This window comes from Castor canadensis, chromosome 11, assembly GCF_047511655.1.
Source record: "Castor canadensis chromosome 11, mCasCan1.hap1v2, whole genome shotgun sequence".
NCBI classification, from domain to species: Eukaryota; Metazoa; Chordata; class Mammalia; order Rodentia; family Castoridae; genus Castor; species Castor canadensis.
The window spans coordinates 7,067,927-7,089,944 of record NC_133396.1 but is presented as its reverse complement, the minus strand read 5'-3'; the positions used below and the strand labels follow the sequence as shown (position 1 = coordinate 7,089,944).

The following is a 22,018-nucleotide window of genomic DNA, read 5'->3' as shown; positions in this document are numbered from 1 at the left end:
TGGGATTACAGATACACTCAACTATTCCCAGCCCCTTCCACAACTGGTCTTTCTTAATATAGCTTTGGAAGAATCTAGATCACTACAACCCTTGGGTTGTCTTCCTGTTTCCTATCCAGGGTCTTAACAAACAGAGTGAGTGCAGCATTCAGTTCTACACTTGGCCCCCAGGACCCTCCTTCTAGATGGGACTTACTGGCATGCCCCAGTCCTCTAGGAAATGGAAGAATACAAGACTCTGAAGCTGAGAGTTGCAGCTGCCTGTCCCCAAACCCCTGCACTGGCACCAGGGGCTCCTTAAGTCACTGCCACCAAACCATTGCACCCAGCATATCTCTGCTGAGCTGCTTTTCATGTGCCTGGCACAGCCCTGTCCTGGCTTATGCTACCCTTCCCACCACCACGACTGGTCATGTCAAGTTCAGGCGTTCCCATACTCCTGTTGGGTATTTTCCTAGACTTGTTTGAGGTAGGACTCGTCTTGGGGAGTTTGTTAAAGTGGCAGGCTCATCCCGGTCCCCAGCTCGGGAGAATCCTGATGCAATGGGTAGAGGGGGGCCCCCTAGCACCTGTCTACCCAAGCAGCACCCCAGATATCTGTCACAGTAGCAAGGCTTGGCACCCTAGCTGTAGGGAGGCCTGAATGGATTGATTCCTGCCACTACCACCCCCCATTTCACATCCTTTAAGGAGCAGAATGACAGGGAAACCTTTCAAAGTGTCACCTTCTCACCTTTGGAGGACTGTGGTGGGGTAGAAGAGTGAGGGGGCCAAACAACAAAAGGCTGTGATCCCCTGACACTCCCCCAAGACAGGCCAGAGGTCCTTCTGGAATTTCTCTTCTTTTCTCCTCCCCCCCCCCCACACTTTTGGCTTTCACTTGAGCAGCACTTCTTTCCTTTTAAGGGAATCCTTTATTTTCCTGTCTTTGTTTATGTGCTTCCCACTAAACCATGAACTCTTGGAAAAGAGAAATTGTCGCGTTTTTATCTCTGTCCTCATTTTTGGGCCCAGTGCCTGGCACAACAGGGGCAGTCATGAAATAGTTGATAGACAAGTAAGTGACTCCTGAACATCGGGCGCCGCCTGGTGGAGACTGAGAGCATGGCGGGGTCTTGGATCTTGGCTGGAACAGTGGGGTCTGCAGAGATGACTCTTGGCCCCATCCTTTTAAGGCAATATCCCAAGTGTGAGGTCACATAGGGCCCCTGAACAAGGTCTGTTAGGGAAGAGAGGGTCTTTGAAATGCATGGCTATCCTGGGAGGAGAAAAGAAGAGGCTGCACTAATAGAACGAGGGCAAGAAAGCTGCCCTGCCCTCTTTTCACTTGTAGGACCAGGCACTGCAGTTCCCCCTGTGAAGGCTGTGAAGATAAAAATAACCCCAAGCCCTTATGGAGTATGGCTACTACAAAGTAATGTAATTATTCCAGTTTGTAGGTAAGAGGCTCAGAGAGGGTAGTAACTCAGCCAAGGCCACACAGCTTATTTGAGGCAGGGGTGGGATTCAAAGCCAGGCTGTGAGACCCAGACCTAGTGAATCCTTGTTTATAAGCACTCAAGCATCTACTTATTGGCTCATTCATTCATGTGAACCTGATCCTTTGTGAGGGCTGTGGCTAGGACACCAGGTCCCACAGGTACAGCCTTTGTTGTCATGTCAGGTCCTCCCTGTAGGGACTACCTCCTTCCCTGGGGAGAGTTTTGGTGACCAGGAGCTAGGGGGCTTCCCATGCTTCCCCACCTTAAGTGTTGTCCAATGTCTAAAACCTCTTTTGTTGGCAGCCCTCTCCCATCCTCCCTCTTCCCCCATCCACCAACTGAGTGAGAATCTCAGGATATAGTTGCGTAGGGAAAGGGGGAAGAGGGTTGGCTCAGGAATTTTTAAAAGCCCCCTCCCTCACACACACATGCACCCTGACCACCCCCTCCCCACCCTGGAGAGCCTGTGATGAAAGTTGAGCCTCCTCACCTCTGGGAGCTGAAAACCTTGGCAGCTTTTAAAGTCCCATCCTTAGGTCTCCTTAAAAACACATGCTCAGAAAGGGTCCCTGGCAGCTGGAAGCCTTGGGGTGCAGTGCCTCAAGCTCAGAGCCTGTGATGAACCCCACCTTATCGGGAGGGAGGGCAGGGAGGCATCAGACCCACTTCCCTGCCTTCTCAGCCCCCCAGGCGAGGTGAGCAGGTCCTCCCTACATCCCCACACCTGTAGCCCAGCTCTTCCCCTCTTCTGGAAGTCAGGAAGTGGTAGCCTGCTCACCCTAGTGGGGCTGCTGGACAGTACCAGGTTGGCCTCAAACTATCGGTCCTGTTGGTTATCTGAGCGCCCTGGGTTTCATCAGTTGCCAGCCCCCAGGACTACTGGTGGAAGTATCTGGAAGGATGGGTGCCACACACCTGGATTCCATGTACAGAAGCCTCTCTCTGCTTACCAGATGGGAGTGAAGTTACCAGCCCAGGAAAGCCGGCAGTTCTGGATGTGACCAGCAGATGGCAAAAGGGGCTGCATGTGGCAGGGTCGCTCCACCCTCCTGGGTCCAAGGCAGCTGCTTCTCTTTTGGGCTGCTCCATCTCTGCAGCTAGCTCCACCCGCTGCTTTGCAGTTTCTAGTTGTGGCCCCCTTGGGAGGTAGACCAGGACAGTTGTCCCACTACTCACCTGCCTCAAGGCTCGGTTCGGCCATCTGGTCCACCCCAATTCCACTCTGTTTAGTTCCTGAGTCTTTAGGAACCTCACCTGTCCCCTTGGAACAAACCAGACAGGGCACAGACAAGCAGGGACGAGCCAGATGGAGCCACAGTGGAGCCAGGAGAAGTTGGATGCACTGAAGTCCAGCGGGTCCTGGTCAGCTGATCTTTTCTATTGAGAAGAAACACTTGCACAACGCACCTATGCTGCTCTGCCTTGCAGAGCTCAGCCCCATTTCCTCACTGTCTTGGAGAAAGGAGCCCCCCCAAACCCTTGCCACCCTGGAAAGCAGAGCTCTACCCCCACCCCATCAATTCACTGCCTTCCTGTCTCCTCTCACTTTGCAGGAGGGAGGGACCCAGCTCTTTGGAATACTAGCAACCGAAGGGGAAAAGGGCCCAAGGGAGGGTGGATCAGGTTGGCCCTGTGGTGGAGGATGAAAGAGTGAAAGGAGCAGAAAACCCAGGACACAGAGCAACGCCAGAGAGAAAAGAGCAGGATTCAGATGAAGATGCATAGGGAGGAGAAAGGGTCTTCTGCTTCGTGCTCATGGTGCACTTCAAATTTTCTTTAAAAAAAGTAACTGTAATTTACACCCTATAAGTTTTACTCTAAAATTTATTCCATGTATAATTCAATAATTTTTAGCAAATTTGCAGTGTGCCACCATTACTAGAACCTGTTTAGAACTTCTCCTTAAACTTAGCTTTGACGTTCTTCTTTTTTTTGTTTTCCAGTACTGGGGTTTGAACTCAAGGCCTCACACTACTAGGCAGGCATTCTACCACTTGAGCCACTCCACCAGCCCATTTTTTGTGTTGGGGTTTTTCAAGATAGGGTCTCTCGAACTATTTGCCCAGGCTGGCTTTGAACCGAGATCCTCCTGATCTCTGCCTCCTGAGTAGCTAGGATTATAGGCATGGGCTACTGGCACCAGTTTGTTGACATTATTTCTAAGTGAGTTTGTCTATAAAGTCCCAGAGTCACTTTGGGGCCCATTACCAGCCCACTCCATCAATGAACATTTTATTTATTTATTTATTTTGCAGTACTGAGAATTGAACCCAGGGCATTGAGCATAGTAGGCAAGGGCTCTACTGCTTCTGTCTTTTTGTTTTTGTTTTATTTGGGTGTCAATATCTGTCCCTGGTCTGACCTTGAACTAATTATCCTTCTGCCTCCCCCTCCCAAGTAGCTTGAGATTGTAGGCATGAGCCACCATGATTGCTGCGTGTATGTGCGTGCGTGCATGTGTGTGTGTGTGCTGGGTGATCAGAGGCCCAATGCTGCCATTACTTTCTCTTGCATGTCCATAGACTACCTGTCTTCGCCCAAACTTTTTTTTTTTTGGTGGAGTTGGAGTTTGAACTCAGGGCTTTGCACTTGCAAAGCAGGTGCTCTACCATTTGAGCCACACTTCCAGTCCATTTTCTCTGGTTATTTTGAAGATGGGATCTCTGGAACTATTTGCCAGGGCTGGTCTTGAACCACAATCCTGTCAACCTTAGCCTCCCAAGTAGCTAGGATTGCAGGTTGGAGTCACCCGTGCCTGGCCTGGATCTATTTTTTTACTGGTGTATAAAATGATGTGATGTAGTAATGTGCACCAAATTTTCTTGGTTTTTTTAGACAAGGTATGTAACACAGGCTGACCTCCATCTCGTGAGTCTCCTGCCTTGGCCTCCTTGAGCCCTGGGATCACACTGTGTGCCACCATACCTGGTAGGTGCACCAAGTCTTAAGTGTTCAGCTGGATGGATTGCACATGTTTAGCTCTACCCCTTCCTTCTCCCTGGTAAGTAGAGTTTGGAAGAGCAAGAGAGGCCTTCCCTGTACCTATGCTCTGGGAGGTGTGCTGAGCTCTGAACCCTTTCTCCAGTTCTGTGGGGAGCCTGAGGTTGTGGGGTCCTATGTGGTACCTGGAGCAGGAGGGTATGGCACCCAGGCACAGGTGATCAGATGCAGAAATGGATACTGAGGGAGGCCTAGAGGGGCAGGAGTGTCTTGGAGAAAGTGGTGTGTGAGCCTTGAGGAGGTGAGCAGGGACACGGAGGAGCTAAACACACAGACGTGACAGCAAAGAGTCATCCATTCCCTTCCTGCTGGCGATGGATAGCTACTGCACATGCCCCAGGCCTACAACTGTGACACAGAGATGCTCCAAGGCCCTCTCTCCTGGTGGGGCCTAGAGCAGATCTGGTGGGGTGGTGGGCTCTGCTTGGGCCTCACCTGGAGCCTGTTGGGTCAGGCCTCCTTCCTGGCCCATGTCTTCAGGGTAGAGTAAGGAGGAACAGCACCATGAGCAGTGGCCATGGGGGCTGGAAGCCTTAGGGCAGCAGGGGCTCTTGGGGACTGAGAGATGCACTGGCTCCTTAGGGTCTGCTAGCTGGAGTTGATTCCCCAGAGATAGGCAGGGGAGTGGGGCAGGGGAGTGGGACACAGACAGTCCCAGAGGACCAGTAAAGAGACAGGATGGGGCCTCCACAGCTGGTCTCACCATCTTCCAGGGAAGAGAAACCAGAACATTCCAGGCGTCAGGCTGCCCCTGTCACCCCTCCCCTGACAACTTTGTCTTGCATATACTGAGGTCTTTTGCCTCTGGGCCTTGTGGTTTTTAACCCCAAGCTTTGTACATTTGGCCAAAGCAGAAGCTCTGGGAGTAGGGGCGTTCAAGAACCGTCATGCACTCACTCAACTATCAGACTGTCCTTCCCAGTGCGAGATCTTAATCACAAGAACCGCCATGTGCTCAATCAACTGTCAAACTGTCCTTCCCAGTGCGAGATCATAATCACACAGAACTGCCACTTGCTTCTCAGCACTTGGGGCCCAGCCTCTGAGCTTCTTCCAACAGTTCATCCACACCTCCCATCCTTTTGTGTGTCCAGTGTGCAGGACTCACGGCTCCCACCCATCATCACCAGCACCCTTCCCACTGGCCTGTGGTTCCTGTGTCCACACTGGGAAGAAGAGGCCCCCTTGCATCAGAAGTTTTGTGGCAGCTATGGGACTCCCTAAGAAAGGGGTTCAGTCCTGTGGCCCTCAGGTTCCTCTTCCTTCCCCTGTGTCTGGTCCAGTGATAGGCATTAGGGAGTTGCTGGAAAGTGCTACTTCCTTAGTGTTCCCATGTCCCCTGCCCTCGTCTTGTGTCTTCCTCTGGGCTGTGAGCAGGTGGGGTAACGGGAAGGGCGTGGCAGGGACTGACTCAGGGCCTTTGCAACAGTGCTTTTCCCTGTCCCAAAGAAGAATCATATTGGCAGATATTTGCAAAGCGCCCTCTGATCTATGGAATCTGATCTCCTTATTAAAAATAGAGACATTGAGCTGGGCGCTGATGGCTCACGCCTGTAATCCTAGCTACTACTCAGGAGGCAGAGATCAGGAAGATCGAGGTTCGAAACCAGCTTGGGCAAATAGTTTTTGAGACCCTATCTCAAAAAAACCCATCACCAAAAAGAGAGCTGGTAGAGTGGCTCAAACATGAGGCTGTGAGTTCAAACCCCAGTGCCACCAAGAAAAAAAAAAGAGACCCTTCCCCTGGGAATGTCTTAGGACATTAAGTGATACCTCACATTTGAGCGTTTTCATAATCACTGCTCCCAATTTGTTCTCATACCTGAACTTGCCTGGATACTCAAGCCCACAGCAGTGCCTTCTGGATCATGGGCAGCTTGAAAAACACTGAACATAATACCTCCTTCATTTTCAAGTTCAGCTCAACATGGTCAATATCCAAAGCACCTTGGGTCTTACTGAGATTTAGTTAATCTATGATGGGATTGTCCTAGACTTTTTTTTTTTAAATTGGGATGGGGGTTTCTCAATATATTGCATAGAATTGGCCTTCAATTTCTAAGCTCAAGGAAGCTTCCTGCCTCAGTTTCCTGAGTAGCTGGGATTACACCCATAGGCCACTGAACTCACCTGTCCTAGACATTTTTCCCAGGTCTTCCAGGCTCTGTCCTTGAACCTTCTCCTGGGGCAGGAGGAAAGTGTGAAAATCCCAGCGGGACCTCACTGCTAGCTCAGGGCTCCCTATGGGAAGATACTCAGATTTAATAACTGGAAGCTGTCAGGTGACATGGTACATTGGGATCAGAGTCTCCCATGCTTGAGTGGGCCATTCTGTGCAAACTAGGGGTACTTACCACAGCATAAGTGTGTGTAAGTGTATGTAACTGTGGGTGTGGAGTTTTCACAGATAAGGGGACATACAGGCCCCTGCAGGTCTAAGGGGGTTACACAGGAAGGGAGATCACAGCCTGAAGACCTCCTGGTCAAAGTGAAGACATATTTCCAAGTCCAGAAACCATTCAGGGATTCTAGAGACATTGTGTTAACTCGGGGGACAAAGGCAGTTCCCCAGGATGGCCTCATGGTAGGCACTGCCTACCACTTGTCCCTCACACAGGGTTACATCCTGACCACAGGGGAAGAAGAGTGACTGGGCCCTGACCAGAAGGGAACCTGACCCTGCAGTCTCAAGGGTGTGAGAACAGGAGGGGGCTGCGGGGGATCAGGCCTGATCTTCCAGGGCCAGGTGGAGGCCTTGACACTGGGAAGCCACGGGACCTGCCCACCACCTGGGATCATCTCAGCCAGCCTAGGCCGCTTGGCTCCCTCAGCTTCCTCTACTTCTCAGCTTCCTCCACTTTCTCACAAGCCCCAAGAACAGAAGCAAGAGAAGTCAAACGAAGAAACAGCAAGGCACAAAGAAAAGCAGAAGTGGGAGGTTTGGAAATTGACCCTCCCCCAAGGGACTGACTGTGGCCTCAGCTCCAGTAGTGGCCTGGCACGGCTATAGTGGCCTGTGTGTGGAGAAATGACCCTGGGGGACCTGGCTGTGTGGCTGCCTTTGGTTCTGCTGCTTCTCTGGTTTCCAGGTAAGGGGCTTTCTGCCTAGGAAGGGTCTGCATGGGGGATGGAGGGGGTGAGGCTGTTGGGAGGTGTCACGTGAGGTGCTTGAGCCTGGTTTGTAATGTCCAGAACAAAGAATGGGGTGTGCTCTGCTAACCATGTGAGAGGGACTGACTGAAGGACTGAATCCTCCCAGAAGGGAACTGACCAGGGTCTCCTCTGTGCCCACCTGACTTTGGAGAAGCCCCGTCAAGACACGGGGTGGGTGTGGAGGGAGGTTCCCGGGTGAATGATCAAGGACAGGACATACCAGACTGGGTGGACAGTGACTGTGCTGAGACACCTGAGGGGCAGGAGTTTGGGCATTTGCCAGCTTTGGGATATAGAGGAAGGGTGGGGACCGAGGAGGAGAAGGTCCCAGTCTCAGGCACATGGAAGTTCAGCCAGGGCAGCTCCGGGGCTGCTGCTGAGCACAGAAGGCCTGCGTGGAGTCAGCTGTCCTCAAGGAGGGGACATGGGACAGGCGAAGGGGGAAGGGTGGTAGGTTGGGCAGTGGGGGAGAGAAGCTGTGGGGAGAGAAGGGAGGACACCTTCTCCAGGAAGGCAGCAGAAGAAGTCTTCCCACCAAGGTCAAGGCCTCCTCCCCCAGATTTATCTCTGTGTCAACAGCAGTCACAGCCTGTTGCAAATGGGTCCCTTGAGCAGACAGTGCTGCCGCTTTGTTGGGCTAAGTTCCGGGACTTGACTCTTTCTTTTTTCTTCCTTCCTTCCTTTCTTCTTTCCTTCCTTCCTTCCTTCCTTCCTTCCTTTCTTTCTTTCTTTCTTTCTTTCTTTCTTTCTTTCTTTCTTTCCTTCCTTCCTTCTCTTTCTTTCATTCTTTCTTATCTTTCTCCTTCCTTCCTCCCTCCTTTCCTCCTTCCCTCCCTCCCTCTCTCCCTCCTTCCTTCCTTCCTTCCTCTCTCCCTCTCTCTCTCTCTCTCTCCCCCTTTTCTTTCACAATGCTAGGGTTTGAACACAGGCCCTTGCACTTGCTAGGCAGGTGCTCTACCACTTAAGCCACACCTCCAGGCCAGGAAAGATTTATTTTAATGAGAACTCAGAATTTTTTTTTTTTGAGAAAGAGTCTCATTATTTTGCCCAGGCGTGCCTCCTGGCACCCTCCTGGGTGCTGTGATTACAGGCATGACCCACCACAGGTGACTAGCAGTTTAGGTGGCTTTTCTTATAAACTGGATGCCTTCCTAATTACATTTACTGGATATGCATGAGAATTGTCGACAGGAGAGCTGTCACTTTGGGTATGAGTTTGGAAGCCCGTCACCCTCTCACTGCTGCTAGCTCTCTGATTCTCCTGGGTGTTTTGTTTTCATAGCATCTGTGTGTGCTGAGATCTGTGGCTCCTTCTGAAATCCATTTCTCTGTCACTCCTTGACCCAAGGCAGAATGTGCCTGGTTCCTGTCTTCCCTGTCTCAGATGGTCATATTTCCCAGAAAGAATGAAGCAGCTATACACTCATGTTTATTTACAAAGCAGTTCAAAACTTATTATCGTGGTTGTCACCATTTTGCAGTGATAGGAACGGAATCCAGGGACCCACACATGCTAGGTGAGCAGTCCACCACTGGGCTACACCTCCAGCCCCAACAAAGTGTTTTAAAACAATAGCAATGGCTGTGGGCCGTGGCTGATGCTTTTTCATTATTTATGGAGCTGAATTATGGTGAATTATATGAAGAGATTTGGCTAGATTCTGTCTCAATATATGATTTTGACTATTTTCTCTAAGTGTTTAAGCAAAATTGGAATTGTTAGTTCCTGGAATGTTTGGCAGTAGTGCTCCTTTATTCTTCCCAGAAGAGAACAAACTCCTCGATAATACTCATTGTTGTTGATCTACAGCTAAGAAAACATCTGGTGAGCAGAGTGGCTTTAATCCCAGCTATTCAGGAAGTGGAGATCAGGAGGATCAAGGTTCAAGGCCAACCCCAGCAAAAAGTTCAAGAACACTCACTCAATGAAAGCTGGGTATGATGGTGCATGCCTGTCATCCCAGCTAAGTGGGAAGTGTAAACAGGAGGATCTCAGTCCAGGCCAGCCTAGGGAATAAATATGAGGCCCTATTAGAAAAATCTAAAGTAAAAAGGATGGGGGTGTGGGTCAAGTGGTAGAGCACCTGCCCAGCAACTATAAGGCTCTGAGTTCAAAGCCTGTATTGGTCATTTGTGTACTCCTAGAAAATCACCAGTTTCATCTAGGTTTATAGACTTATTTGCAGAGGCTTGAAACTAGCCTGGTTATTTTTCCTGTTATTCGTGCATTTGGGTTTGGGTTTGGATTTGGGTTGTTGTCTCCTCCCTCTTCTCCCCTTCTTTTCCTTCTTCCTTGATTTGGGGACTTAAGGAGGATTTAAAAAGCTGAAAGAACAATCCTGGGGCAAGACTGGGGGTCATGGGCAGGGTGGAGAGTTGTCCAGGTCAGGGAGAGGAGCCCAGACCCAGACAAGGAGTTGGCAGGAGAAGTGGGGAACAGCATCAGGACTGCAGTCAGGACCATACTCTTAAAGAAGAGTATGGATTCAGTACTTTGTGCCAATTTTAGTGATTTGCAGTTTTCTAGAAAATCACACATTTATCCAGATTACACAGTTATTTATAGAGAATTTATAAATAACAAATCATGTGAAATTCCTGTTTTCTTGGTCAAGAACAATTTTTGTGGTTCAACCTAATATTATTTGTCAGACCCTTTGCACCCATGACCTTCCTCATTCAACACCCCTCAAATGGCATGTTAGGTAGTCATGATTATCTAACCACTCTGCAGAAGAGGCATCTGAAGCTCAGAGAGGGTAAATAACTTGCACTAAAACACACAGCAGATGCATAATAGAGTGGAGGCCCCTCCAGTTTCACCTTGGCAATAGCTACTGAGCTTCTCAGTGAATGTTGCACCTGTGACAAGGCTTGGAAGTCTTTCTCTGCAGGGGATCTGCACTCTCAGGTTGAGAGGAAGGGTCCTACTGGGCCTCTGGGGGAGGGAACCCAAAGCTGAGGATCGGCTTTGGGCCGCCGTGCACTCAGATTGTGGAGCCGCTGGGATAGAGCCGAGCTCATCTTGAATATTAATTGAGGGTCTGCTATGTGGGCACTGGTGGGCACTGAGGGGGTAAGAAGGAGGCCTTTGCTCCCTGGATCTTGCATTCAGAGGTCCAAAGTCTCAGGTGAGACTTAAGAACTTTAAAAAGTTAGTAAGATGAGCCAAGCATGGTGACTCACGCCTATAATCCTAACTTCTTGGGAGGCTGAGATGCGGAGAATCGTGATTCGAGGCCAGCACGGGCAAGAAGTTCATGAAACCCCATCTCAAGGGAAAAGCTGGGTGTGGTGGCAAATCCCTGTCACCCCAGCTCTGGCGGAAGTGTAACTAGGAAGGTTACAGTCCAGGCTAGCCCTGGGGGATAAAAGGAGATCCTATCTCCAAAATAACCAGAGCAAAAGGGCCAGAGACATGGCTCAAGTGGTAGAGTGCCTGCCTAGCTAGTTCAAACCCCAGTACCATCAAAAAAAAAAAAAAAAAAGAATTAAAGGGAGGAAGCCAGCCACCCCAACCACCATCCCCTCCTCCCGATGACAGGGTGACAGGGTGTGAAGGGAGATGAGTGTACACCCACTCCGTGTCCTTTGGCCGGGGGCCAGCTTGAGTCCTATGCTGGTGGCAGCATTAGTTTCAGGCCATCGTCATCTTCCCCCAGCTCTGTGTCCAAGAACTGTTTGAGAAAATGGCAGACATAAATCCTGGGAATAAAAACTTAACTACATAAAAATTAAGTTCATCAGAGCGGGGCCAACTGAGGTAAGTCAAGCTGAAGTGAGGGTCATTGTCACTGAGCCCTCTGTGCTCGTGATCCTTTGGATCGACACTCTTGTTTTTTGGTAGGGCTGGGGTTTGAACTCACGGCTCTGCCCTTGCAAAACAGGTGCTCTACTGCTTGTGCCGCACCTCCCAATTCTTGATCCACACTTACCAAGGGCGCACGGTGCTCTTGTCAAAGTGGCCGTGGTGCTTAGGCCCTGGCTCACCTTCCCTGGGGACCCAGATGGGCGTGTGGCTATTCTCACTGAGCTGCCTGGAGCCATGGTGGCCCTCCCAGGAGAGCCACCTGAGCAGGCTCAGGGTGAGTGCCCATGGTCTTGGTGTGTTTGGAAGCAGGAGACTCTGGTCGGTGAGAGGGCTTGGGGACTGGGGTTGAAAGAATAGGCTTCTATGTTGGAGCCTTGGGGTGACAGAGCAGAAGGGGAGGTGCTGAGGCATGGGGACTTGACTGATGAGGGGCTGATGTGAGGTGAAGGAGTGGGGCAACTTTTGGAGGACCTGACCCCATGGCACCCCTGACCCTGCCCACCTGTGAGGGCCCAGCATTGGGGCTGTGTTTTCCAGGCTGTTCTGCTCTGACTGGCCCCAGCACAGTGACGGGCACTGTGGGAGAATCCTTGAGCCTGCAGTGTCAGTATGAGGAGAAATACAAGACATTCGACAAATACTGGTGCAGAAAGTCAAAGTCATTCTCACTAATTTGTGGCGAAAAAGTGGAGATCAAAGGCTCAGAGAGCAGAGCGAGGAAAGGCCGGATGTCCATCACAGACCATCCTGAAAACCTCACCTTAACAGTGACATTGGCGAATCTCACCCTGAAGGATGCTGACTTCTACTGGTGTGGGATCAGTACACCATGGATCGAAGGAAGGGATGACTCCCTCAGGGTACAGGTGTTTGTGATTCCAGGTGAGCCCTCCTCCAACCAGCACCAGGGCTGCTAAAGAGGCTGAGGTGGGAGTAGCTGGGGCAGGAATCACATCTGAGCCTGGGATCTGTGTGTGCATGCATGTGTGTGTGTGTGTGTGTGTGTGTGTGTGTGTGTGTGTGTGTGTGCGTGTGTGTGTGTGTGAGACAGAGACAGAGAAGGCAGGGGAGGGCTGTAAGGAGTCATCCTGGAGTAGTCAATAGCTCCACTCAGTCTCAAGGTGGAAGTTGTACTTCAGGTGTCAGAAGCCAGGAGAGAATAGAGCATGCGTGCAGGGGAGAGCGAGCCCCCCGGGTCAATGAAGGGCCTGCGTGCAGAAGAAGCTCAGACAAGTAATGACTTAGATTTGCATCATATGGCCAAGGTTGGAGGAGCACCACACAGGGAGGTGACTCGGGGCCCTCACCAGCAGGACTGAATAGGGCTGTTGGGGGCCCTGTTTGGAAAGGCTCACATGGCCCGGGAGGATCCTGGGAAGACACTGGCCCCAGGTGCCCCAACCTGCTCCTTCCTGAGTGAGCAGGTATAAAATCAGTCCAAAATGCCAATAGTGGGAGTCGAGGATCGAGCCTGGGTCTGATCCCATGGTTTTGCCACCAGCACCAACGACAAGTATCCCAGAAGACAAAACCTGGACAACCACAACCACAACCACAACCAAAGCTGTGCCATTCACCAACGTGGCAGCAGAGAGTCCTACCCAAGAATCCAGCAGCCAGGAGGACTATCCTGAGAGCCAGGGCTCAGGGTAAGCACCCAGTCTCTGACCAGCAGGTGCACACCTTCTTCTCAGGAGGATGTTAGGCTGGTATCAAGGCCACGGGGTGCCCTTTGCCCCAGGCCCAGGTAGGAAGCTGTAGGCTGTGCATCGTAGTTTAGTGGACTGGCTTGGGCTGCTAGAAGGGGGCTCAGGCCAAGGAGGAGCCAGGGGTGGTGGAGGAAGGAGAGCAGGAGTTAAAGAGGGCGGGTGACATCCTGCCAGGCATGGTGCAGGGTTTCACAGGAATGTTCTCTCTGAATGTCACCATGCTTGTTTCACAGATAAGTAAACTGAGGCTCTGAGGGGTTAAGCAATTGGCCAGGTTGCATAGCTTCAAGGTAGAAGAAGGCGGGCCAAAGTCTTGGGCTCTTCCTCTAAATACAGGTCCTCAGTCTTTCTGAAGCTCATCAACCCCCAGAGAATCTAACAGCATCTGCAGACTCTCCTGAGAAAATGAATGTGGTCACAAACATTTCTGGGGTTCATAGATTTCCCATTCTGACACTACTGGGTGCTGCAATTCCATTCTGGTACTGCTGCTTGGAGTTAGTGCAGATCTTTCAGGCTGAGGATTCTGGCCACCACAAGACCCCTTCATGTAGTCCAATCACACTTTGGGGAAGCCCAGGCCACCCCACTTCTGACTTCTGGCCGCAGATTTGGGTTCCCGTGACTTCCTCGGGCTCATTAATTCATTGGACTCAGAATTCCGCAAAGCAGAGTTACAGGTTCATCGTGAAGGATAAAGATCAGGATTGGCTTTACAAGGCGACAGGTAAGGTGAGGGCTGCAGGGGTCCCAAACAGAGGTCCTGTATCTCCTGCACTGGGAGCAGTCAGGGAATGTCACTTTCCTGGGATCTTCATGTGCCTGTCCACCAGGAGCTCCTCCCATCTCCCTTGTCTGGGTTTCTATAGGGGTTTCACAACTTTGGGGTGATCAGTTGAATCATTGGTCATGGATTCAATCTGATCTCCAGCCCGTATGTTCTTTGGAGGCTGGCCTCATCAGAGCCCATGTCACATCTCTGGTCCCCTGAGCTGTCATGTCATCACTAATAGCAACTCAGGTGAGATCCACAAACAAAGGTGCTCCTAATAATTTGGGAAATTTCAAGATTTTAGAGCCTCTCTCCCAGGACAGGGGACACAGGCCAGACACATAACTCACTACTCCCCCTGCCCCTCAAGCCATTCCACATACTTCCTACCAACCCAGAGTCATGGTGCTTATATCGACAAAGCAGAATTCAGCCCCAAACATGCCAGAGTTTACCCGCAGACACCACGATAGGCAGAGTGCAGAGCTCAGCTTTGTTGGGGCCTGAAGCAAGTTGTGTGTGTGTGTGTGTGTGTGTGTGTGTGTGTGTGTGTGTAGACCTAGAGGATGTATAGATTGGGGTGTAGACAATAGACATCATACTGTCTATCTTTTTAAAATATTTGACTTTATTTATCTATTTAAAAGGTCAGGAAAGGGCTGGAGATGTAGCTCAGTGGTAGAGTGATTGCCTAGCATACAAAACAAACCCAGAAGTCAGGGCAGGCAGGTGCCCCTCACCGCCCACGCCTTCTCTGCAGGCCTCCCGTGCTGGTGTCCTTGTTAGCACTTCTGCTGCTTCTGTTGGTGGGGGCCTCACTGCTGGCCTGGAGGATGTTTCAGAAACGGGTCAAAGGTGAGTTCACTCCCTGCACGCCTCTGCCCCGTGCCCCAAGGGTGGGGCAGGCCCTGGTCATAGCCTCTCATCTTTAGTGCTCTGTCCTGTTCCTCAGACCACACATACAGGCCTCGGAGTTGGTATCCCTGGGTGTGGTGGTTACAAGTGAGGGAGGCCTTTCCCATTAAGGTATGGAGGTTGATGGTTGCCCCATGAGCAGTGTCCTCTTCCTATTAAAACCTTCGCATGGCCTTCCAGGCTCTCAAAATCCTACCCCAACAGGGCAGTCAGGCCTCCACCATGTGGCCCTGCCCACCTCTCTCTCAACCCCACTCCTTGCACCCTGGAAGATCCCTTCACATGGCTGCTTCTGACTTGGCAGGAGTCTCAGCTCCAGTGTCTCCTGGGTTTGCTGTGAGTACCCAGAATGCTACCCTCCCTTCTCTCTGACTTGTTTCTTTTGGACTCCAAGGGCAGTTTTCAGACTTCCCCCTCCTCCCCTCAGTCCTTTACTTTGTCCCCCAAGAGTGACCTAGTGCTTCTCCTGAATCTTGGCTGTCATCCCCGGCTTTCCTGGCCATCTTCCCGCAGGCTGGGCACTCCTTCAGGCCCTGGCCATGACTCCAGAAGGTTCACAGTCAACATCTGCTGGATTATTGTGTTGATTAATAACTCCAGCCACACAGGCACCCCAGGAAGCTCCCGGCATCCTGAGTCCCATCCTTTTCAGAGTGCAGATCTACAGAGAGGACATGTATAGGGTGTGTCTGGCACAAGTACAGGTACTCAAGTACAGAAACAGGGCAGGAGAAGTGGCTCAAGTGGTAGACCTCCTGGCTAGCAAGCATGAAGCCCTGAGTTCAAACCCCAGTACTGTGCCAAAAAAAAGATAAGTATTGATTCAGAGGGATGGATGGAGGTGTGGCCTCATTGTTACTGACTGGAGGCTCCCAGTCACCTCCAGGAGGTCCCAAGCCTCCTGTACTAAGATTTCATTATCTCATAAGCAAAGGTGTCAATGGCCATGGGTGAGGTCTTAAGGAGATTCCTGAAAGAAGACAGGGATTTTCAGCTCTTAGCTTCTTGTCTCCAAACTCTGAGTAAGAATTTTCAGGCAGACATAGGGCAAGAGACTATGACTTAGTCATAGGACTAAGAGATTATGAGAAGCCTAGGAGAACTGATGTAAGCAAGGCTCTCGAGATGCTGCTTATTTGCTTTTACCTGCAGGCCAAGATAGGCACAGCCCCGAACATGAAACAGGGAAAAGCAGAACAGCTGTGTCTTCTAAGTTGTGTTCAGAGAAGCAGGAATAAAAAGACCCGCTGAAGGGGAGCGCAGAGCTTTTGCTTTGAGAACTTTTGCTTTGGGGGTTTTTTGGCTTTGGCTTTTTGCTTTGGAGCTTTTTGGTGTGGGAAGCTTTTGGAAGGGAAAAGAATTGCTAAAGAGGGGTTGATAGAAAGTCTGCACCGAGAGCTTCATATACAGACCTTAGAAAGCTAAGCTAAAGAAAAGCCAAAGAGAACATGGGACAGTGCACAGTGCAAGTCTAAGGACTGAGACCTTAAGGGTTTGCATGTGCAGTTTTTAGGCACTGCTGGTGTTTGCAAGTCTGAGCACCGAGGCTTTAAGAAAGCTAAAGGGAGATGGGACAGTGCAAGCCTGGGGGCAAAAAACTTTAAGAAAAGATTAAGCTAAGGAACGGCTAAGAGAAAACGGGACAGTGGAGTCTAAGGAAAGAGGTTTTAAAGACTTTAGTAACCAGGTTTTAAAGAGCTGCAAGGAGTAAGACCTTAAAGAATAAAGACAGAGAAAAGAAGCAATGAGGGTTAGGAGTCTCCACCAGGGCACCCAACACACCTGACTCCACTTTCTGTTTGTCTGTCTTTTCTGAATCTCCAGTCATTCCCAGTTAGCCCCAGTTAGCCCCAGTTAGGTTCGGTAATAACCAGAAGCAAGAGAGAAAGCTCGCTCTAACAAGGGAGGGAGCACGAGGAACAGTACCCCCTCCAGAGACAAAGATTCACTCGGCAAATAAAGCAAAAAGGACACATGCTTCATAGGCAAGGCAGTGGGGTTACAGGAAGGGACAGTATGCACCAGACATGGGGTGGGCCCATGAAAAGAGGTGTGACGAGCCTTCTAAAATTAGGAGTACTCATGCTAGGTACAACAGGGCAGGGGGAGAGAGGTTTGCATAAAAGCACTCCCAGGCAAGGTGTGGCCTGGATGGTCATGAACTCAGTTCTGGTTCTGGAGAAGTTACTGCTACTGCTTCTATCACTTGAGGGGACACTCTGGTCCCCAGGAGTTGATTCCTCCTGCTCTGGGGTGCAGCCTCTTCACTATAGGAAATTGTCCTCATTTGGGGAGCAGTCTATTCTTCAAGGTTTTGCTGTTCCTTGGGGATAGTTTTGATCCCTTGTTGTAAAGATGTCATAGATCAGTCCTGTTATTCTTGGCATCCAGAATGACTATAGGAGAGAGACTCAGAGCAAAGGAGACAGATGTAACATGGAGGCAGGGTTGCCAAGCTTATCTCCTGCTTTTAGTTAACTTGTGGGCCCAAGTGAGGATGCAGTGCCTTTTGGCAGAAATAATTAATAAGTACCCATTCTAAAGGGTTCCCAGGACAATCTTTCTAAATTTTCCTTCGTTCCTTCCCTTCCTTCCTTCTTTTCTTCCTTCCTCCCTCCCTCCCCCTTCCCCTCCCCTTCTTCTTCTTCTTTCTCCTCCTCCTCCTCCTTCTCTTTTTCTTTCCTTTCTTTTCCTGTAACAGGACCTTGCTTTATAGTCCAGGCTGACATCACACTCTCAATCCTCCCACCTCCACCTCCTGAGTGCTGGGATTGCAGGTGTGTACCACACCTGGCCTCTCACAGCCATGTTGTCCATTGTTGCCAAAGCCTTTGGGGCTGCAGTGAGGCTGAGGTGGCAGAGATGGGGCTAGTGTATCCCATAGATACTGAACAAGCTGGTGCAGGCTGAGGGAGACGGCTGCTCCCTGGAGCCCCTGCTTTGGGAGAGATGTTGACCTCAGCATAGCTGTACACAATTCATAAAAGGAGAATCACTTCCTCTTTCCCATCTGCCTTGCTCTGCCATTGCCCTGTGCTCTGATTCTCAGCTTCAGATGCCACGTGGCCACTACTCACTCATGGGGTTTGCCCAGCCTGGGCTGCCTCAGCTCTTTGAGTCCCAGTGGATGCCTTGAGTGACCTTTCACCTACAAAGCCTCTGGCTCCTTAAACAGGCTCCTCCTGTTTTAAAGGAGGGACATATGACTGTCATAGGGAATTTGGAAAGTAAGTAAAACACCAAGAAGATGCTCCTATCCCCAGTGAAAGCCAACCGCTGACATTTGAGCTGTGTCCCTTCCAGTCCTTTCTCTGTGCCTGTGCATCCACACGAATTCTTAAAGAACTTGCTTTGTGATACACTTTATCTCTTAAACCTATCATTTTGCAATTAACATATGATAACTTTTTCCCTGCTATTAAAGACTATAGACCTGCAGCTGAGGTCTCTGGGGAAAGGCCTTTCTCAGACAGAGCATAGGGGTCCCCACCCTCCCCTGGTTCTGGGGTTCCACCTCCCTTTTCTCCTCTTGTCTTTAGCTGGCAAGTCTTCAGAGCTGTCTGGGAACCTCAGGCAGGTAAGTGAGACTATGGCAGGAGGTGAGACAGGGTGGCTGTTAGGGGGTGCACAGAGGACATTGAGGGTGTGGCTGGCCAATTCCATAGGCCAGTGGAGGTGACAGTTGTATCACATGAAGATGGAGCAGATACTCATTAGAACAGGAAGAATGATGCCTGGATATCTGGCCAACGTGTCCTGTCACAAATTCTGGCCAGTCTTCCCCCTCCCCACAGGGCAAATGGAAGAGGGAGGGACTTCCCAGCTAGACTGATACCGGGAGCACTCACTGCCTAGAGAGGGGGACAGGGTAGCAACAGCGTGGGAAGGTTGATGATGGCACCCTGGGTGTGGAGAGCAAGGAGTTGCCTTTAGAGAAGCAGGGACAGGGGCAGAGCTGGGGAGGGGCTCCATGGACACCTCCTGTCCACTGCAGGCTGCCGAGCAGAGTGAGCCCCAGTACGCAAATCTGCAGCTGCACACGTGGTCCCTGCAGGAAGAGCCCATGCCACCTAGGCAGGTAGAGGTGGAATACAGCACAGTGGTAAGTGTGAAGCCTGGTTCCCTGGCACATGGACCCTGGGCTATGTGGGGGCACCACATGGAGGGATGGGCAAGAGAGGGAAGAGAGGGGCTGGACCCAGGCTGGCCACACAGAAGACCAGGCAAATGGAGATTCAGCCCAAGTGGAGGCCCTTAGAAAGGCTTGGGGTCATAGTAGCTGGGGATGGGGTGTGTATGAAAGTGAAGCATTTATTAAGCACCTACCGTGTACCATACACACATGAGCAATCTGACATCAACTCTTCTTGTCAGGTTTCTATGCATGACCTGGTGCAGTCAACCTGTACAGTCACCTTAAATGGGATAATGGAGTGGGCCGCCCCTGGGGTGGAACCCACCATTAGTGGGGAGTTCAAGTAAGCTGGGGATAGACAAGCATCAGAAGGGGGCTGCCTGAAGAGACCTCCAAGTCCCCACCCCAGGCCTATGAGCCCTTCTCAGACATGCTGAGAAGCCATTAAGGCTGGTGAGGTGGGGAGGTAGGGTGGAGGTGAGAGGTTGGATGACACCATTGCTGGACTGCTCCAGAAAAGAACATCCTTTCTCCCTGGGATGTTCCGACCTGGCACGGTTTACGTGGGGCTGCTGCTCCTATTCTGTGCAGGGGAATCAGAGGATCTTCCCCTGCACTCCCTCTGAGTCCCCAAAAACCACGTCCCTCCCTGACCTGTCAGCTGCCTGCTGAGAGTGAGGTGTGGGCTGGGAGCCTAGCATCCCAGTGCTATTCCGGGGCCTCTGAGCAGCTGTCCATGTCTAGTTGCATGGTGGCTTCTGGCCACACGTCTGAAGGCTCCATTCTTGCCTCATGTGACATGGTCTCCTGTCCTCTAGGCCACTGGGACCAGCAACAGCTTGTCCTGTCTCACTTGGTGACTAATGATCTCGAAGAGGATTGGGGCAGGGTCTCACCTTCCACCTGTCCCTTTGGAACAAGTCAGGGCCTGTGCCCACAGCACAGCAAGTTCACCACAGAGCTGTAGAGCTGTGGAGATGCCTTTGCCACACAGGCTCTACCTAGAGGGCCAGGGGTTCTGTGCAGCCACTCCTGAGCCTGCTCTGCCCCACAGTTGAGATACCCGCAGTCCTCAAGGGAGCACAGAGGCATCTTGGGGGAGCCCCACCTACTCTGTAAACTTCTCAAGGCCTCAGTCTCCTCTTTTTTTTTTTTTTGGCTGGACTGGGGTTAGAACTCATGAACTTGTGCTTGCCAGGAAGGCACACTTCCATGTGAGCTACACCCCCAGCCTTGTAGAATGGACCGGCTGGGTCAGCCCTGAGGTCCCAGGGATTTGGGCTGTAACTTGACCAGTTGGGGAGGGGCATGTGAGCAGGCAGGATCACTGAGTCCAGTCCAGGAGAGAGAAAGAGACCAGGGCAGTGAGGAGGCTGGAGCCTCCACTGTGAAGCCTCCGCAACTCCCTGGGGAGCCCTTCCTTTCCCTGCCTGTTCCTGAGCCTGGGCTCCCTCCCTGCAGGCATTCCCAGCGGATGACCTTCACTACAGCTCCGTGGTGTTTGACTCACAGAAGCAGAATTCCAACACCAACGGGATATCCTCCCAGAGGCCCAGGGAGGAAATGGGGTACAGCGGGATCTGCAAGCCCAGGGACAGTCCTTAGCCCTCACTCTTCCCCTTGGCCTGCTCCCCTCCTTGGTGACCTCCAGACTCCTGAGCTCCCTGCAAACTGCTTCTCCACTGCATCAGCCCAGCTGGCCTCACCAAGGACAGGTGGGAACCAGGGTTCTGCAGGGGCAGCAGGAAGCACTTCCGTCCATCCCCCTGTCCCTCCAGCTCCTTCTTAGCTCTCTTCCTTCTGGTGCTGTGTGGAGGGTACAGCTCAGTACTGTACGACTCACATAGGATAGCACCTGCAGTTAGCTTTGTAAATCTCAGCCCCCCTCCCCGTAGGAAATTCTGGGGTTGCTGGGGAGTGGGGGAGAACTGGCAAGAAAAGTTCTCTCCCCATCTCACAGATCAGGAAACTGAGCTCCAGAGAAGAGCCTGGCCATGGCTCCAGACTCAATGGCAGGTTCCTCTGGATTCTTGGATTAATTTTTAATATAAGAAATGTAAATAAAGTTCAGAACACCTTCTTAAAGAGACAAGAAGAGTTATTTAAATGATACCCACAATCCTGGCTTTGATGCCACAAAGGAGTTTTGCCGGTACAAAGCCTTGGGGACATCCTGTGAGGTGTCATCTTTGGGTAGAAGAGGGTCAGTCACAGCTGCCCTGCCCTGAATGGAAAACTTTGTAGTCTTGCCAGTGCTGATGGCTCACGCCTGTAATCCTGGCTACTCAGGAGGCAGAGATCAGGAGGATCTCAGTTCGAAGCCAGCCCAGGTGACTAGTTCTCGAGCCCCTATCTTGAAAAAAACCCATCACAAAAAAAGGACTTGGCAGAGTGGCTCAAGTGGTAAGAATGCCTGCCTAGCAAGCCTGAGACCTTGAGTTCAAAACTCAGTGCTTCCAAAAAATAAAAAATTTTGTAGTTTTCTTGCCAGGAAGATTTCGAATTGGAAGCAGTGACCTGGGCTGTCTTGACGGCTGACATTACAACCAAACGGGGCCTTTGGGGTGTTGTTTTCTCTGGGACATGTGAGCCTGTGACTATCAGAGGCTTCTTCAAGGGGTAAGTGGTTCCCAAAGGGCCTAGATCTGCCGCTGCTCTGGTTGGTGACTTCCCTGATTTTAAGTGATTTATGCGTGAGTAACCATGAGTCATCCCAGATACTCCTCCCACACACACACACACACACACACACACACTTTTTCTTTTTTACTAATTTTCTGAGACGCAAAAGGGGAAGTGTACCCACACAGATACGCACACACACGTGCCCAAAGCTGGGGCCCGCCGTGTGTGGGAGGGACTGGGTCTCAGTGGCAGGGGACAGCTCACAGAGCCTTAGGACGCTGTCGGCACTGCCTTGGCCTCAGCCCCAAGCCAGCCTAGGTGAGGGTCTTTTGCTTTGAAAGACCAGTGGGCGCTGGGCTTTGCAGATGGAACCCATTTACCTACGGAGGTAGTGGGGAAGCTGTGGTCAAAACTAAT

General features: G+C 51.2%; 1 protein-coding gene across 2 annotated transcripts; it reads left to right on the top strand.

Annotated features, from left to right (window-relative positions):
* The first annotated feature begins 7,132 nt into the window (after positions 1 to 7,132).
* Cd300a (CD300a molecule) lies at positions 7,133 to 21,061 on the top strand. Of its 2 annotated transcripts, none has more exons than XR_012438437.1 (7): positions 7,133 to 7,570; positions 11,983 to 12,327; positions 12,947 to 13,094; positions 14,687 to 14,781; positions 15,022 to 15,177; positions 18,381 to 18,418; positions 18,836 to 18,936. XR_012438437.1 is itself a non-coding variant. In XM_074045208.1 (7 exons), exons 1-7 carry the CDS (start codon positions 7,510 to 7,512, stop codon positions 20,579 to 20,581), a joined length of 939 nt encoding a protein of 312 aa, XP_073901309.1. In that variant the 5' UTR covers positions 7,136 to 7,509; the 3' UTR covers positions 20,582 to 21,061. The 2 variants fall into 2 exon arrangements, 1 of the variants encoding a protein (XP_073901309.1); XM_074045208.1 differs by lacking the exon at positions 15,022 to 15,177 and adding an exon at positions 20,438 to 21,061 and having other exon boundaries at positions 7,136 to 7,570; positions 18,836 to 18,943.
* Positions 21,062 to 22,018: the final 957 nt, after the last annotated feature.